Below are 16,601 nucleotides of genomic sequence, written 5' to 3' on the forward strand. Positions count from 1 at the left end.
TATTTCTGTGCATATGAGTAATACTTCAACCAAACCTTATATGGATATCTTAATTTAGTAATGTGTTATGCGCGTTTAAGTGATTTTCGAGAGGGGACCTTGTATGGGAGCTATGACCAATTATGGACCGATCGGAAAAAAAATTCACAGTAATATTTCTATGCATATGGGCAATACTTGTACAAAATTTTATATGGATATCTGAATTTAGTAATGAGTTATGCGCGTTTAAGTGATTTTCGGGAGGGGACCTTGTATGGGAGCTATGATCAATTATGGAACAATCGGAAAAAAATTTCACAGTAATATTTCTGTGCATATGGGTAATATTTGTACCAAATTTTATATGGATATCTTAATTTAGTTATGAGTTAAGCGCGTTTACGTGATTTTCGGGAGGGGACCTTGTATGGGAGCTATGACCAATTATGGACCGATCAGAAAAAAATTTCACAGTAAGATTTCTATGCATATGGGCAATACTTATACCAAATTTTATATGGATATCTTAATTTAGTACTGAGTTATGCGCGTTTAAGTGATTTTCGGGAGGGACCTTGTATGGGAGCTATGACCAATTATGGACCGATCGGAAAAAACTTTCACAGTAAGATTTCTATGCATATGGGCAATACTTATACCAAATTTTATCTGGATATCTTAATTTAGTAATGAGTTATGCGCGTTTAAGTGATTTTCGGGAGGGGACCTTGTATGGGAGCTATGGCCAATTATGGACCGATCCATAAAATTTTTCCTCTGAAAGAATTCTATTGACATAAGATTTTAATTTGTAAAATTTTGTGAAGATATCGACATTGTGGCGGAAGTTATTAACAAAAAACCCATTTTCCGGGAATATGTACTTTTGTATGGGAGGTATATGAAATTGTGGACCGATTCTGGCAATTTTCAGCAGGAATCAAGATCTTGTGCAGAAACGAATGTGTGGTGATTTCCATTGAATTATCTTGCATAGTTTTCGAGAAAATTACATCAGAATGTGTAGAAAATGCTTATTTTTTTCCGAGGTTGTTTTAAATTTTGATTCATAACTTTTCCCGGTGTGAACCGATTTTGCCCGTTTGCAATACCAAACAACTTAGGAAAATGAAGAACATTTTGGGTGAATTTGGTTAAGCTCTATTGCTTCGTTTTATCGTGAGCGTGTTTTACACAGACAGACGGACAGACGGACAGACGGACAGACGGACATAGCTAAATCGACTCAGAATTTGATAAGGACCCAGAATATATATACTTTGTTGGGTCTCAGATGAATATTTCTTGGTGTTACACACGGAATGACAAAGTTATATATACCCTCTATCACCACTGATGGTGGTGGAGGGTATAAAAATAAAAGACTTAATCGTTGTTTCCATTTTGGAACATTGCAATGGTCTACCTCTAATAAATTTAAGAGAAAAAAAATAAATGTAAAATTTTTTAAAATCCACTTTGGTGAGCATATAAAATTTGACACATACATACATACATACATACATACATACATACATACATACATACATACATACATACATACATACATACATACATACATACATACATGCATACATACATACATACATACATCCATCCATCCATACATACATACATACATACATACATACATACATACATACATACATACATACATACATACATACATACATACATACATACATACATACATACATACATACATACATACATACATACATACATACATACATACATACATACATACATACATACATACATACATACATACATACATACATACATACATACATACATACATACATACATACATACATACATACATACATACATACATACATACATACATACATACATACATACATACATACATACATACATACATACATACATACATACATACATACATACATACATACATACATACATACATACATACATACATACATACATACATACATACATACATACATACATACATACATACATACATACATACATACATACATACATACATACATACATACATACATACATACATACATACATACATACATACATACATACATACATACATACATACATACATACATACATACATACATACATACATACATACATACATACATACATACATACATACATACATACATACATACATACATATTAAAATAAAAACAAGTAAGAAGTTATAGTCGGACAAGGCCGACCCTACACCTGTTACAAAATTAAAATGCGATTTAGTTTTCATAATAAAGCGTTTAAGTTGAATAGTACCTTGTCTCAGATGTACTTAAGCCATTTATTGTTTAATAAAATTGTGGATATTTAAGTCAAATTTTGAAGGGGGCTTTGTATAGGGGCTATGGTCAAATGAGACCCTATAATTACAAAATTCATGAGAATCATCGAGGCTAGTATAGAACTTGGTTTTGTAGCTTTTTGTCAAGATACAAGTATATTAAACATAATTATGAACTTAAGAGCCTTATTCGGCGGGTTCAGTTGTATGGGGGCTAGGTGAAATAATTGACAGATGTTAACCATTTTCAATAGGCTTCGTTTCCGGTAACATAGAAGATCATGTGCCAAATTTCATTGAATTATCTTTAAAATTGCGACCTGTAGTTTGATTACAAGGTTTACAAGCCCTATTCGGGGGTTCAGTTGTATGGGGGCTAGGTGAAATAATGGACCGATGTAAACCATTTTCAATAGGCTTCGTCCCTGTGACAATAAAAGGTCATGTACCAAATTTCATGAATGAATTATCTTCAAAATTGTGACCTGTAGTTTGATTACAAGGACGGACAGAGGGACAGACATAGCTAAATTGTCTCAGAAAATGATTCTAACCCGATTGGTATACTTTAAGGTGGGTATAGGGCCAATATTATTGTGCGTTACAAACATCAGCACAAACCCAATATACCCTCCCCACTAAAGTGGTGTAGGGTATAATTATTATTTGATTAACCATAAAATAACTAAACAGAGGTGTGGTCAGTACAAGAGAGGACTAAAGAACAAGAGATCCAGGTTCGAATTTTATATCTATATCGTTTGTGTTTAAAAAATAACTTTTAAATTTTCAGTTTGTAATAACTTATTTAAGTACTTATTTGTAAGCGGACGTGGTAAGTAATTAGCTTTAATGATACCGAATTGTTAAAATAATGAATTAAAATGCCAATCCATAAAATTATTCTTAATAGCCTTTTAACTCATTAGTTTTATGAGTAAGTTTTTGCTGGGTATATACATACATAGTACTCTCACTTGTTTACTTGTTTCTTTAGACATTAAGAGAATGGTCTGCACATGTTCTGATATGAAAGAGTATAAGGTACACGAATTATATACGACAAATCTGCACATTCTCTAAAAGAAATGTTATTTTATTTTTTCAAAAACAGTGCTCATATTTAGAAATTCATCAAGTACATATTTAAAAAGTTATAGTGCTAAATTCGGATATGTCGAATCATAAATACCCTCCACTAGCAATATAACTTGACTTATATATAACTTGACTTATATATAACTTGACAAAATTTCTGTTTCCGTAGTGAGGGTACTAACATTTATGCATATGTCGAACTAATTTTTATTAGGTCCAGAAAAATGTATGTTAATAGGCCAGTTCAAAAACATTTTAATAGAATGATTTATCTATACACAACACATACTTATGTCTGATTTTCAGAAGCAACACTTATATGGGAGCTAGGTCAACTCATGGACCGATCCGGAAAAAAAACCGTATAGTGATTTATATATAAAAAAATACACATTTATGTCGAATTTTATATGTACAAAAAACATATCTATATCGATTTTTGATAATGATATATGTGCGTTTAAGTGATTTTTTGAAGTGAGCTATTACTATATATGGACCGATCCGGAAAAAATTTGGTAGAATGATTTATATGTACACAAAACATATTCAAGTTGTACTTTATCCCGATAGCTTTATTATTCAAAAGAAATATATGCGTTTAAGTTATTTTCGGAAGTGGACCTTATATGGGAGCTATAACCAATAATGGACCGATCCGAAAAAAATTGGTAGAATAATTTGTATGTACAAAAAACATATTAGATGAATATTTCTTGGTGTTACACACGGAATGACAAACTTATATGTATATTACCCTCTATCACCACTGTTGGTGGTGAAGGGTATAAAAAAGGAATTTTATAGAATTTCCCAGCAAAAACTTAGTAATGACTTTCCAAATTTCCACAGATAATGAGTTACGAAATCGGTGCAACATCCCCTATAATTTTCATAATGTTTTCTTACCGACGCGTCAGACACGAAATCGGTAACTTGCGTAGAGTAACGATGTCTGACCGCATTCGGCAAAAATTGTTCAGCGCATATGTATGTCTGTACACATGTATGAACATTCCTACAGGAGAGACTATGACTGTTGCCAGATTTCGCGATTTTAAAATATAAAAATTGCACATTATAATTTTGACAAAATAGCAAATTATAAGTAGAATAAATTCTATAAAACAAAATTATTATACAAAATTAAAATTTAATTATTAGTCAAGGCATTTTAACAATTTTATTTACATATACCTACATACCTTCTTTAATTTAATCAAAAATTATTTATTATTTTTAAGATGCATTCAGTTTGTCAATTATGCGCCAAATGTATCTGGCAACTGTGGCCCACTATGAAGGCATATAAAAAAGTTCAGTAATAAAAAGTAACTCGTAGTATGAATATTAAACTACGCAATTAGATTGGTGATTTTATGAATATATACTTATTTTTGGATTTTAAGTAACAATAATAGAAATCCAACAACTGTTGACGTTAGGCATATAATAATTGGAAAATAAATAAAAATCTAAGCAAAATAATGCCATCAACATGTGAATTTAAGTTAAACAAACCTAATGCAGTTTATCAAAGTGGCGACACTATTAGTGGTGAAATTATTTTAAATACAACCGCTCCCAAAGATGTCAGAGGTTTGTAGAAAGGAAAAGATGGTGTTGTGAATTAATTTTAGAATTTTACCGAAATTTAATAAAAAAATATATGATACATACATATGTATGTATATGAATGTATGTACACAGAAAAAATTAATTTTTAAAAATTTTCAATTAAACGATTAATCAATAATTTTAAAAAGGTTCAATTCATTTTGTATTTGATTCATAAAAATGTATAATCAAATACGTATTTAACAACAACAAAAATAGAAAAAAATAAAAATTTGTGTACGAAACCAATTATAAGTAGTAATTGAATATACAATTTTTGTTATAGGTTGAACTTCAAAAAATAAAATAATTGAAAACGAGGTTTTGGTAATTGAAATCGTTTTTCAGTTTTTTCTGTGTATAAACACGCTTGAATATTTTTTTAATTAAAATGCATTTGTCAACATAAAAATTTAAATTTCTATAAAAGTACATTTACACAGTCAACTAACCAGAAAACATCGAACGAACGAACGAACCAACCAACCAACCAACTAACTAACTAACTAACTAACTAACTAACTAACTAACTAACTAACTAACTAACGAACTACTAACTAACTAACTAACTAACTAACTAACTAACTAACTAACTAACTAACTACTAACTAACTAACTAACTAACTACTAACTAACTAACTACTAACTAACTAACTAACTAACTAACTAACTAACTAACTAACTAACTAACTAACTAACTACTAACTAACTAACTAACTAACTAACTAACTAACTAACTAACTAACTAACTAACTAACTAACTAACTAACTAACTAACTAACTAACTAACTAACTACTAACTAACTAACTAACTAACTAACTAACTAACTAACTAACTAACTAACTAACTAACTAACTAACTACTAACTAACTAACTAACTAACTAACTAACTAACTAACTAACTAACTAACTAACTAACTACTAACTAACTAACTAACTAACTACTAACTAACTAACTAACTAACTAACTAACTAACTAACTAACTAACTAACTAACTACTACTAACTAACTACTAACTAACTAACTAACTAACTACTAACTAACTAACTAACTAACTAACTAACTAACTAACTAACTAACTAACTAACTAACTAACTAACTAACTAACTAACTAACTACGAACTAACTAACTACTAACTAACTAACTAACTAACTAACTAACTAACTAACTAACTAACTAACTAACTAACTAACTAACTAACTAACTAACTAACTAACTAACTACTAACTAACTAACTAACTAACTAACTAACTAACTAACTAACTACTAACTAACTAACTAACTAACTAACTAACTAACTAACTACTAACTAACTAACTAACTAACTAACTAACTAACTAACTACTAACTAACTAACTAACTAACTAACTAACTAACTAACTAACTAACTAACTAACTAACTACTAACTAACTAACTAACTAACTAACTAACTAACTAACTAACTAACTAACTAACTAACTAACTAACTAACTAACTAACTAACTAACTAACTACTAACTAACTAACTAACTAACTAACTAACTAACTAACTAACTAACTAACTACTAACTAACTAACTAACTAACTACTAACTAACTAACTAACTAACTACTAACTAACTAACTAACTAACTAACTAACTACTAACTAACTAACTAACTAACTAACTAACTAACTAACTAACTAACTAACTAACTAACTAACTAACTAACTAACTAACTAACTAACTAACTAACTAACTAACTAACTAACTAACTAACTAACTAACTAACTAACTAACTAACTAACTAACTAACTAACTAACTAACTAACGAACTAAACTAACTAACTAACTAACTATACTAACTAACTAACTAACTAACTAACCTAACTAACTAACTAACTAACTAACTAAACTAACTAACTACTAACTAACTAACTAACTAACTAACTAACTAACTAAAAAATAAACTAACTAACTAACTAACTAAACTAACTAACTAACTAACTAACTAACTAACTAACTAACTAACTAACAACTAACTAACTAACGTAACTAACTAACTAACTAACTAACTAACTACTAACTAACTAACTAACTAACCTAACTACTAACTAACTAACTAACTAACTAACTAACTAACTAACTAACTAACTAACTAACTAACTAACTAACTAACTAACTACTAACTAACTAACTAACTAACTAACTAACTACTAACTAACTAACTAACTAACTAACTAACTACTAACTAACTAACTAAACTACTAACTAACTAACAACTAACTAACTAATTAACTAACTAACTAACTAACTAACTAACTACTAACTAACTAACTAACTAACTAACTAACTACCTAACTAACTAACTAACTAACTAACACCTAACTAACTAACTAACTAACTAACTAACTAACTACGAACTAACTAACTAACTAACTAACTACTAACTACTAACTACTAACTAACTAACTAATTAACTAACTAACTAACTAACTAACTAAATACAAACTAACTACCATCAAAAAAGATGGGGATATATTGATTTTGTCATGCCATGTCCGTCCTTCTGTTGAAATCGCGATAAAGACCACACGGGAGGAGCTTGACAGTTGAAATTTTTCACAAATATTCTCTATTGATAAGGTTTGTTTGGAAAATGGGCAATATTGGTTCACGTTTTCGGATAGCTCCACCCCCATTGAAATTTATGAAATTCGACGTAACTAAGTTTCTCCTCTTTGACGAGGAGGATTCTGAAAATAACAAGTACGGCGCTGAAAATCGACATAAAAAGTTTATACTTAAGAACATTTTTCATTCTTAGACGAGTTTTCATTCTTTACGAGTTTTAATTATTAAAAATTCGACTATATCGATGAAATTTAACATAAACAAGTTCTATAAAAAACAAAATCTATCCATGATATTTATAGGGTAGCATTTGGCGTTGTTGAATGTCGGGATAATGGAACAAATTTAAATTTATTAAAATTAATAATTTTTAAACAATTTTAACACACTATGGTGAAAGGTATATAAGATTCGACAAAGGCGAATATAGACTTCTTACTTGTTAATATGTATCTAGCTAAATATTACCTTCTTGTTAAAAATTATATTATTTATTTAATTTTAGACATAAGCATAATATTCCTTGGCGAAGCAAATGTATGTTGGAAAAAAACTAAAAGGCTAGGAAAAGTAAATCAAACTACTCATTATGAATCAAATGAATTGTATATTGATAACACCACAACTGTACATGGCGAGGGAACTCTGCCTGCAGGAATTCATACATATAATTTTCAAATGTTTCTACCATTTGAATGTCCCACCTCCTGTGAGGGCCGCTATGGTAACATACGCTACAGTCTAACACTTAAAATCATAAGAATCTACCGTTTCGATAATGTATTCAATAAAGAGTTGAATGTTATTAAACCACAGGATTTAAATCTTAATCCAGATTTAGGGGTAAGTAGTGAAATGAATGATTCAATAATTTGTAATATACATTTGCTTTATTTCCCTTTAGATTCCCATTCAAACTGAGGATCTCTTTACATTCTGTTTTTGTTTGTGTTCGAAGGGTAATATGAATGTCAAACTTAATACACCCTTTGGCGGCTATGCCATAGGTCAAAGTGTCAAGTACTCGATACACGTACAGAATCAATCGTTGATCGATATTATTGGCTATACCATAGAATTTATTCGTAAACTTACCTTTACTGCTCATGAACCCAAACCCAAGACTCGTGACGACGAGACAATTATATATGAAAAAACTCATCATGTTGAATGTTTACGTTTGACTACTCGCATTTTCGACGGCACATTTCCTATACGCCCTACAACACCCTCCACTACAGGTGAGAGTATTATAAAGGTACAATATCTACTGAATGTTACCTTAAATATGGCGGGTTGTAATAAGGACAAGAGTATACATATGCCAATATTTATTGGTACTATACCATTGACAGACAATATACCTTTGGAAAATTTTCCCTTTGTTACATGCACAGCACCTGCAGTAACATTGGATAAGCAAACAAGTAGCAATTTACCATCTTGTTATAAGGATTTGGGTATTTTGCATTTTGTCAATAAATATACATTATTTTATAAGTTTATTGATATATTTATAGGTCTGCCATTAAAGGAGTGATTCTTGTTTGAAACTGATAAAAATAATATAATATGGTCGTTGTTTGTCTGCAATGGTCTTGCTGCTTAGTTGATCTACCTCAAATATATTTAAGAACTATATAAGAATATACATATGCTTTGGCATTTATTATATATTACTGGAAATATATTATTTTAAATAAATTATATTCTATTATATATACTACCGTTACTAAAAAAATTTGAGTTTTGGACTAGACTGTTCAATAATTCTTGGACTAGTCTCTTTATTATTCAATGATCTACCTACAGAAATAACAAAGGTATTGAATTTTCCATCCCTGATTTGTTATTTCTCTCGCAGTGTTTTTTTTTTTTGACAAACGCACTGATTTACTCTATTTGTATCCCCTCATAGAAGTATTTGTAAATTTGGGAGACACTATTTGGATTCTGTAAATAATCAACAATTTTAATAGTCTTAAATTAGGGTTCTATAGTTGAAACGAAACGTCGACTTTTCGACTTTCGACTTTTTTCATTTAGTTAAAAGTCGACTTTTCGACTTTTTTCATTTAATTAAAGTCGACTTTTAGACTTTTCGACTATAAGTATTTTATAAATAGTCGACTTTTCGACTTTTCCGACTTTTTTCGACTTTTTTCGACTTTTCGATTTTTTTCAACTTTTTGACTATTTTCGACTTTCGACTATTTTTTGACTTTTTTCGAGTTTTTCCGACTATTTTAGAGTTTTTGACTTCTTTCCACTTTTTTAAAATTTTTGACTATTTTTGACTTTTTTCTACAATTTCCGACTTTTCGACTTTTTCCGACTTTTTTCGACTTTTTCCGACTTTTCCACTTTTTATGACTTTTCGACTTTTTTTCGACTTTCTTCGACTTTATTCGACTTTCGACTTTTTTCGACTTTTATTAACAAAGTCGATTTTTCGACATTTTTCACAGACGATAGTCGAGTTATCGACTTTTTTGGAACAAAATAGTCGACTTCGACTTTTCGACTTTTTTCGACAAAAAGTCGATTGTTCGATTATTCGAAAGTCGATTTATAGAACCCTAGTCTTAATAGTAGGAAACAGTATTTATTAGATTAAACATTGAACAACCCAGAAAAAATTGTTTTATACCCTACACCACTTTAGTGGGGAGGGTGTATTGGGTTTATGCTGATGTTTGTAACGCACTATAATATTGGTCCTATACCCACCTTAAAGTATACCAATCATTTTCTGAGTCGATTTAGCTATGTCCGTCCGTCTATACTTGTAATCAAACTACAGGTCGCCATTTTGAAGATAATTCAATGAAAATAGTTTAGATCGGCCTATTATTTCACCTAGCCCCCATACAACTGATCCCCTGATTAGGGCTTGTAAACAGTGTAATCAAAATACAAGTCGAAATTTTGATGATAATTCAATTAAATTTGGCACATGATCTTCTATTGTACCGGAAGACGAAGTCTATTGAAAATGGTTAAGATCGGTCTATATTTCACCTAGCCCCCTTACACCTCAACCCCTGAATAGGGCTTGCAAACCTTGTAATCTATATACTAATTCGTATTTTTAAGCCAGTAGTGAGCGTTAAAGTCATTTTCTGAAGGGGACCTTATATCGGATGTTGAGTCAATAATGGACCCATGTACATAGAATTTGGTGAGAGGCTTTAGCTCATAAGAGACTTATTTATTTCATACTATACTTGGATTTTAAAGCCAGTAATGAGCGTTAAAGTCATTTTCTGAAGGGGACCTTATATGGGAGTAGGGTAAATTATGGACCGATCTACATAAAATTTGGTAGAGTATTTTTGCCTCGCATTTAACTATGTGTGTCGAATTTTATCGCTATATTCATATATGCAAGCCAGTAATGAGCATTACAGTCAATTTCTAAAGGGGGCCTTATATGGGGGGTAGGGTTAATTATGGACCGATCCACATAAAATTTAATAGAGTCATTTTGCCTCTCATTTTATCGCTATATTCGCTATTTTAAGCCAGTAATGAAAGTTTTAGTCATTTTCTGAAGGATACCTTATATGGGTGGTAGGGTCAATTATGGACCGATCCACATAAAATTTGGTAGGAAAAGTTTGACTCACATGAAACTTATTTATGCCACATTTCGCTATACTCGTTTTTTTTTGAAGCAGATGTGCCCGTTAAAGCTGTTTTTTCGGGGGTTCACTTGTATGGGGGTTATCGAAAACGTGAAAACCAAACAAATCTTATCCATAGAGAATGTTTGTGTAGCTCATTCCGTTCGGACTCTATCGTGTTTTCAACAGACAGATAGACGGACAGACATGGCTAGATCGTCATAGAATTTAATAACGACGAATATATACTTTTGTGGGTCTTTGACCAATATTTCGAGGTGATACAAAAGGAATTACAAAATCAATATTGAGGGTGTATATTGATTTTGTGATTCCGTCATTCTTTTTTGATAGTGGGTATAAAAAGTGGTTATATAAGTTCAATTTATTATCGAGTTATTGCTGGATACTGGTGGAAATAATACAAATTTCCCTGAGTATATTTAAGAATAAGTTTTTGGAGCATATTTACATATGTATACATTTTTAAAACATACATATGATCATGACTTAATCGACTTAGCCTATCTCTGCTATAGTGGCGTAGGGTATATAAACAAACAAACATTTTTTAACCAAAAATTTAATATAAAAGAGTATTCTAAAATGTTTTCTCTCTAATTTCTTTCTAATACTCTCTCTGTTTTGTATACTTTTTTATATAACAGAGATGGAAAATTCTGTAGTATTGTAAAAAAAGAAAATCTTACATTAAATATTGAGATATATATTTAATTTCTACATGTGCGTTTTAAAGATAGTGAAGGCCTAGTAGTTTAATCGACTTAGGTAGGTCAACTTGAAAATCTGTAGTTTTGAAGTACTTCTACAGCATTTCTAACAATGGCTAATATTGGATACTACTGTTGAAATTAATTTCAAAATATCAAATTTCCATGTCTGACTTGTGTTTACATTTCGAAAAGTAATAAATTGAATGAATCCAAAAGCATGTTACTCTGTATATATTTCTAAAAACTGGTATGATACAATGTTTATAACTTTTGTGTATTTTATTAATTCTATAGAATGTTAGCAATTAAGAACATTTTACGGAATAAACATTAAATTACGCATTTTGCATTATTTTCTCAAAAGTAAATGTGTTGCAGAAATTTAATATCAATATAAAGTGAAATTAAATATGTATACTAAAAATTACAAAAAAAAATATATAAATTAAATATTTTGTAAAATAATGTCTTCAATATGTGAATTCGATCTAAGCAATTCCAATGGAGTTTACTATAGTGGAGAAATTATTAGCGGTGCGATAGTTTTGAAGACTTCATTCCCCAAAGATATAAGAGGTAAGTACTAAATTATGTTGTACTTAGTACTTTGTGCCGGCTAATGTAAATGTTTACATTAAATGTTTGTATCAATGTTTTAGAAAGATGTGCATACTTATGTACGAGAGTACATTTTATATACAGAGTGAATTAGAATTCTGATAAAAATAAATACACAAACATAAAAACTTGGTTAATTTTTTGTTTGTATGTTCAACGATTTCTGTGGTTTTAAATGTACGTATTTTTATAATTTCCAAAAAATAATTTTCAAAGACTCTAAAACATTGATAGTCAAACATTGTGCCAGGTTGCCAATATTAGCTTTTTATTAGGGAGATTATCCCGATTACGTGGTCAAGGAAATGTATGGGCCTATCCCTTAAAAGTCTTTATAGAGTGATTTACGTTACATTAAAGTTAGTCAGTTAGTTCGTTAGTTAGTAGTTAGTTAGTTAGTTAGTTAGTTAGTAGTTAGTTAGTTGTTTAGTTAGTTAGTTAGTTTAGTTAGTTAGTTAGTTAGTTAGTTAGTTAGTTTAGTTAGTTAGTTAGTTTAGTTAGTTAGTAGTTAGTTAGTTAGTTAGTTAGTTAGTTAGTTAGTTAGTAGTTATTTAGTTAGTTAGTTAGTTAGTTAGTTAGTTAGTTAGTAGTTAGTTAGTTAGTTAGTTAGTGAGTTAGTAGTTAGTTAGTTAGCTAGTTAGTTAGTTAGTTAGTTAGTTAGTTAGTTAGTAGTTAGTTTAGTTAGTTAGTTAGTTAGTTAGTTAGTTAGTTAGTTAGTTAGTTAGTTAGTTAGTTAGTTAGTTAGTTAGTTAGTTAGTTAGTTAGTAGTTAGTTAGTTAGTTAGTTAGTTAGTTAGTTAGTTCTAGTTAGTAGTTAGTTAGTTAGTTAGTTAGTAGTTAGTTAGTTAGTTAGTAGTTAGTTAGTTAGTTAGTTAGTTAGTTAGTAGTTAGTTAGTTAGTTAGTTAGTAGTTAGTAGTTAGTTAGTAGTTAGTTAGTTAGTTAGTTAGTTAGTTAGTTAGTTAGTTAGTTAGTTAGTTAGTTAGTTAGTTAGTTAGTAGTTAGTTAGTTAGTTAGTTAGTAGTTAGTTAGTAGTTAGTTAGTTAGTTAGTTAGTTAGTTAGTTAGTTAGTTAGTTAGTTAGTTAGTTAGTTAGTTAGTTAGTTAGTTAGTTAGTTAGTTAGTTAGTTAGTTAGTTAGTTAGTTAGTTAGTTAGTTAGTTAGTTAGTTAGTTAGTTAGTTAGTTAGTTAGTTAGTTAGTTAGTTAGTTAGTTAGTTAGTTAGGTTAGTTAGTTAGTTAGTAGTTAGTTAGTTAGTAGTTAGTAGTTAGTTAGTTAGTTAGTTAGTTAGTTAGTTAGTTAGTTAGTTAGTAGTTAGTTAGTTAGTTAGTTAGTTAGTTAGTTAGTTAGTTAGTTAGTTAGTTAGTAGTTAGTTAGTTAGTTAGTTAGTTAGTTAGTTAGTTAGTTAGTTAGTTAGTTAGTTAGTTAGTTAGTTAGTTAGTTAGTTAGTTAGTTAGTTAGTTAGTTAGTTAGTTAGTTAGTTAGTTAGTTAGTTAGTTAGTTAGTAGTTAGTTAGTAGTTAGTTAGTTAGTTAGTTAGTTAGTTAGTTAGTTAGTTAGTTAGTTAGTTAGTTAGTTAGTTAGTAGTTAGTTAGTTAGTTAGTTAGTTAGTTAGTTAGTTAGTTAGTTAGTTAGTTAGTTAGTTAGTTAGTTAGTTAGTTAGTTAGTTAGTTAGTTAGTTAGTTAGTAGTTAGTTAGTTAGTTAGTTAGTTAGTTAGTTAGTTAGTTAGTTAGTTAGTTAGTTAGTTAGTTAGTTAGTTAGTTAGTTAGTTAGTTAGTTAGTTAGTTAGTTAGTTAGTTAGTTAGTTAGTTAGTTAGTTAGTTAGTTAGTTAGTTAGTTAGTTAGTTAGTTAGTTAGTTAGTTAGTTAGTTAGTTAGTTAGTTAGTTAGTTAGTTAGTTAGTTAGTTAGTTAGTTAGTTAGTTAGTTAGTTAGTTAGTTAGTTAGTTAGTTAGTTAGTTAGTTAGTTAGTTAGTTAGTTAGTTTAGTTAGTTAGTTAGTTAGTAGTTAGTAGTTAGTTAGTTAGTAGTTAGTTAGTTAGTTAGTTAGTAGTTAGTTAGTTAGTTAGTTAGTTAGTTAGTTAGTTAGTTAGTTAGTTAGTTAGTTAGTTAGTTAGTAGTGTTAGTTAGTAGTTAGTTAGTAGTTAGTTAGTTAGTTAGTTAGTAGTTAGTTAGGTGGGAATCGAACACACCAGGCTAAAACACCAACCACTAACCTACCGGAGGCCACAGCTTAAAATATACCTCTTTCGAAAATTTGTTCGAGTTCCAGAAATTTTCGGAAAAATTACCTATTCAAAGGACCACTTCTTTACAAACCTCTTATCACAATCTTACCGAATTAAACTAATTTTTCTTTAAATATTTCTCTTATTTTAGACATACGCATCATATTTCGTGGCGAGGGCAAAGTATGTTGGTCTGAAAATGAAAAACGAAAACATTCAGATGGTAACTACACAAATGAGTCGATCAATTTTGTGGCTAACAAATTGTATAGACAATATCACTACGGTTCATGGCGAAGGTACACTACAACCCGGAACTTATACATATCAATTTGAAATACAACTACCTCTAGAATGTCCCACCGCTTGTGAAGGACGTTTTGGTCATATACGCTACATACTGGCGTTAATGCTAAGAAGGCCATCACGTTTTGATAATACGTTTAGTAAGCCATTGACTGTGATAAAATCACAAGATTTAAATTTAAATCCAGCATTTAGGGTAAAAGTGACAAATTCTAAAATATCTAAATATGTAATTATTTTTATTAAAACTTTTTATTCAGACTCCTGTTACAAGTGAGGATATATATAATTCCATCAGTTGGTTTTGTCTGGGCGGCAAAATTACTGCTACACTTTCAATTCCCTTTGGAGGCTATGCTATTGGTCAAAGGATAAAATTTACACTTCAAATCCATAATCAATCAATGAACGATCTCTATGGCTACACTATAGAATTTACTCGTAATATGAGATTTACAGCCCATTCTCCGCATCTCAGGTCACGTGATGACATTACCATATTATATAAGAAAACTTATGATAATATTTGTAAAACCTCAACCACTCGTATCTTTAATGGTGATTTCCAAATAGTTTCTACACCACCTAGTACTGAGAATACAGGTATTTTACGTGTAAGTTATATATTACAAGTTCTTTTAAATACAGGAGGTTGTAATGCAAAGAAAGTTAATAGTGTAAGAATACCAATATTTATTGGTGATGTACCATTAAGAGAGAGTTTTGCATCAACAGCTCCCATTGAAAGTGATAATTTTAGAGCCACTGCACCCACAGCACTCGATCTTACATTGGATGAGGAAAGAGATAATGATTTGCCACCAAGTTATCAGGAATTATGTAAATATATTTAATGGATTTTAAATAATGATATAAATTAATTGTATTATCTTCTTTTTGTTTTCAGGTCCTCCATCTTTCGAAGAAGCTATACGTAGTGGTTCACCTTTTATAGATATTGAGGTAGATGAACATAATCGTCATATAGGCTTTAGTCCGTTGTATCCCACATATTCACAAAGTAATAATTAAGTTTTGCAGTTTATGCTCGAATATATTTTTAAATATTTTTATAAATTTTTGTAATAAAAACAGAAAATCATATATCCCAAAATTTTAGGAATACGAAACTTCCCCCCGATACCCGTATATTTTTACGCAACAGATATCTTTTATCTAGAACAGATTCTATTGTGATCGATTCGTCAGTGGACAAATGTATTCTTCATCCGTACCGAAATAAACTTCCATGCTGAAGTATTACCTTTACTCTTTGTAAGAAGTATTCAACTCCTACAATCATCATCATCTCCTTAGCGCTAGTCCAAACAAAATTGATATCTATCCCAAACCTAAAGCTCTAATATCATATACTTATATAGACGAACGTGAAAAACTGATTCAGCATCGTCTTTTCAGAAAAATTGCTACGTGTTCTTAAGACAAATGCGTGTTTATCTCAGTAATACATAATCGTGACA

General features: G+C 29.9%; 2 protein-coding genes across 6 annotated transcripts; both read left to right on the forward strand.

Annotated features, from left to right (window-relative positions):
- The first annotated feature begins 2,889 nt into the window (after nucleotides 1-2,889).
- On the forward strand, nucleotides 2,890-9,335 carry LOC119613373 (arrestin domain-containing protein 17-like). 3 transcript variants are annotated; one of them, XM_037969400.1, is made up of 6 exons: nucleotides 2,890-3,042; nucleotides 3,099-3,140; nucleotides 4,648-5,002; nucleotides 8,122-8,459; nucleotides 8,521-9,076; nucleotides 9,137-9,335. In XM_037969400.1, the coding sequence occupies exons 3-6, from the start codon at nucleotides 4,891-4,893 to the stop codon at nucleotides 9,154-9,156; spliced, it is 1,026 nt and encodes a 341-aa protein (XP_037825328.1). In that variant the 5' UTR covers nucleotides 2,890-3,042; nucleotides 3,099-3,140; nucleotides 4,648-4,890; the 3' UTR covers nucleotides 9,157-9,335. The 3 variants fall into 3 exon arrangements, with proteins under 3 accessions (XP_037825328.1, XP_037825327.1, XP_037825330.1); XM_037969402.1 differs by having other exon boundaries at nucleotides 2,891-3,042; nucleotides 8,521-8,857; XM_037969399.1 differs by having other exon boundaries at nucleotides 8,521-9,335.
- Nucleotides 9,336-12,274: 2,939 nt separating this feature from the next.
- Nucleotides 12,275-16,238, forward strand: LOC119613374 (arrestin domain-containing protein 17-like). 3 transcript variants are annotated; one of them, XM_037969404.1, is made up of 5 exons: nucleotides 12,275-12,552; nucleotides 14,966-15,316; nucleotides 15,381-15,797; nucleotides 15,856-15,960; nucleotides 16,028-16,237. In XM_037969404.1, exons 2-5 carry the CDS (start codon nucleotides 15,014-15,016, stop codon nucleotides 16,073-16,075), a joined length of 873 nt encoding a protein of 290 aa, XP_037825332.1. In that variant the 5' UTR covers nucleotides 12,275-12,552; nucleotides 14,966-15,013; the 3' UTR covers nucleotides 16,076-16,237. The 3 variants fall into 3 exon arrangements, with proteins under 3 accessions (XP_037825332.1, XP_037825333.1, XP_037825331.1); XM_037969405.1 differs by having other exon boundaries at nucleotides 15,381-15,734; nucleotides 16,028-16,236; XM_037969403.1 differs by having other exon boundaries at nucleotides 15,381-15,960; nucleotides 16,028-16,238.
- Nucleotides 16,239-16,601: the final 363 nt, after the last annotated feature.

Source organism: Lucilia sericata, unplaced genomic scaffold (assembly GCF_015586225.1).
Source record: "Lucilia sericata isolate MDLA Ls3-8-SP2 unplaced genomic scaffold, ASM1558622v1 Contig002095F_arrow, whole genome shotgun sequence".
In the NCBI taxonomy this organism is placed as follows: Eukaryota; Metazoa; Arthropoda; class Insecta; order Diptera; family Calliphoridae; genus Lucilia; species Lucilia sericata.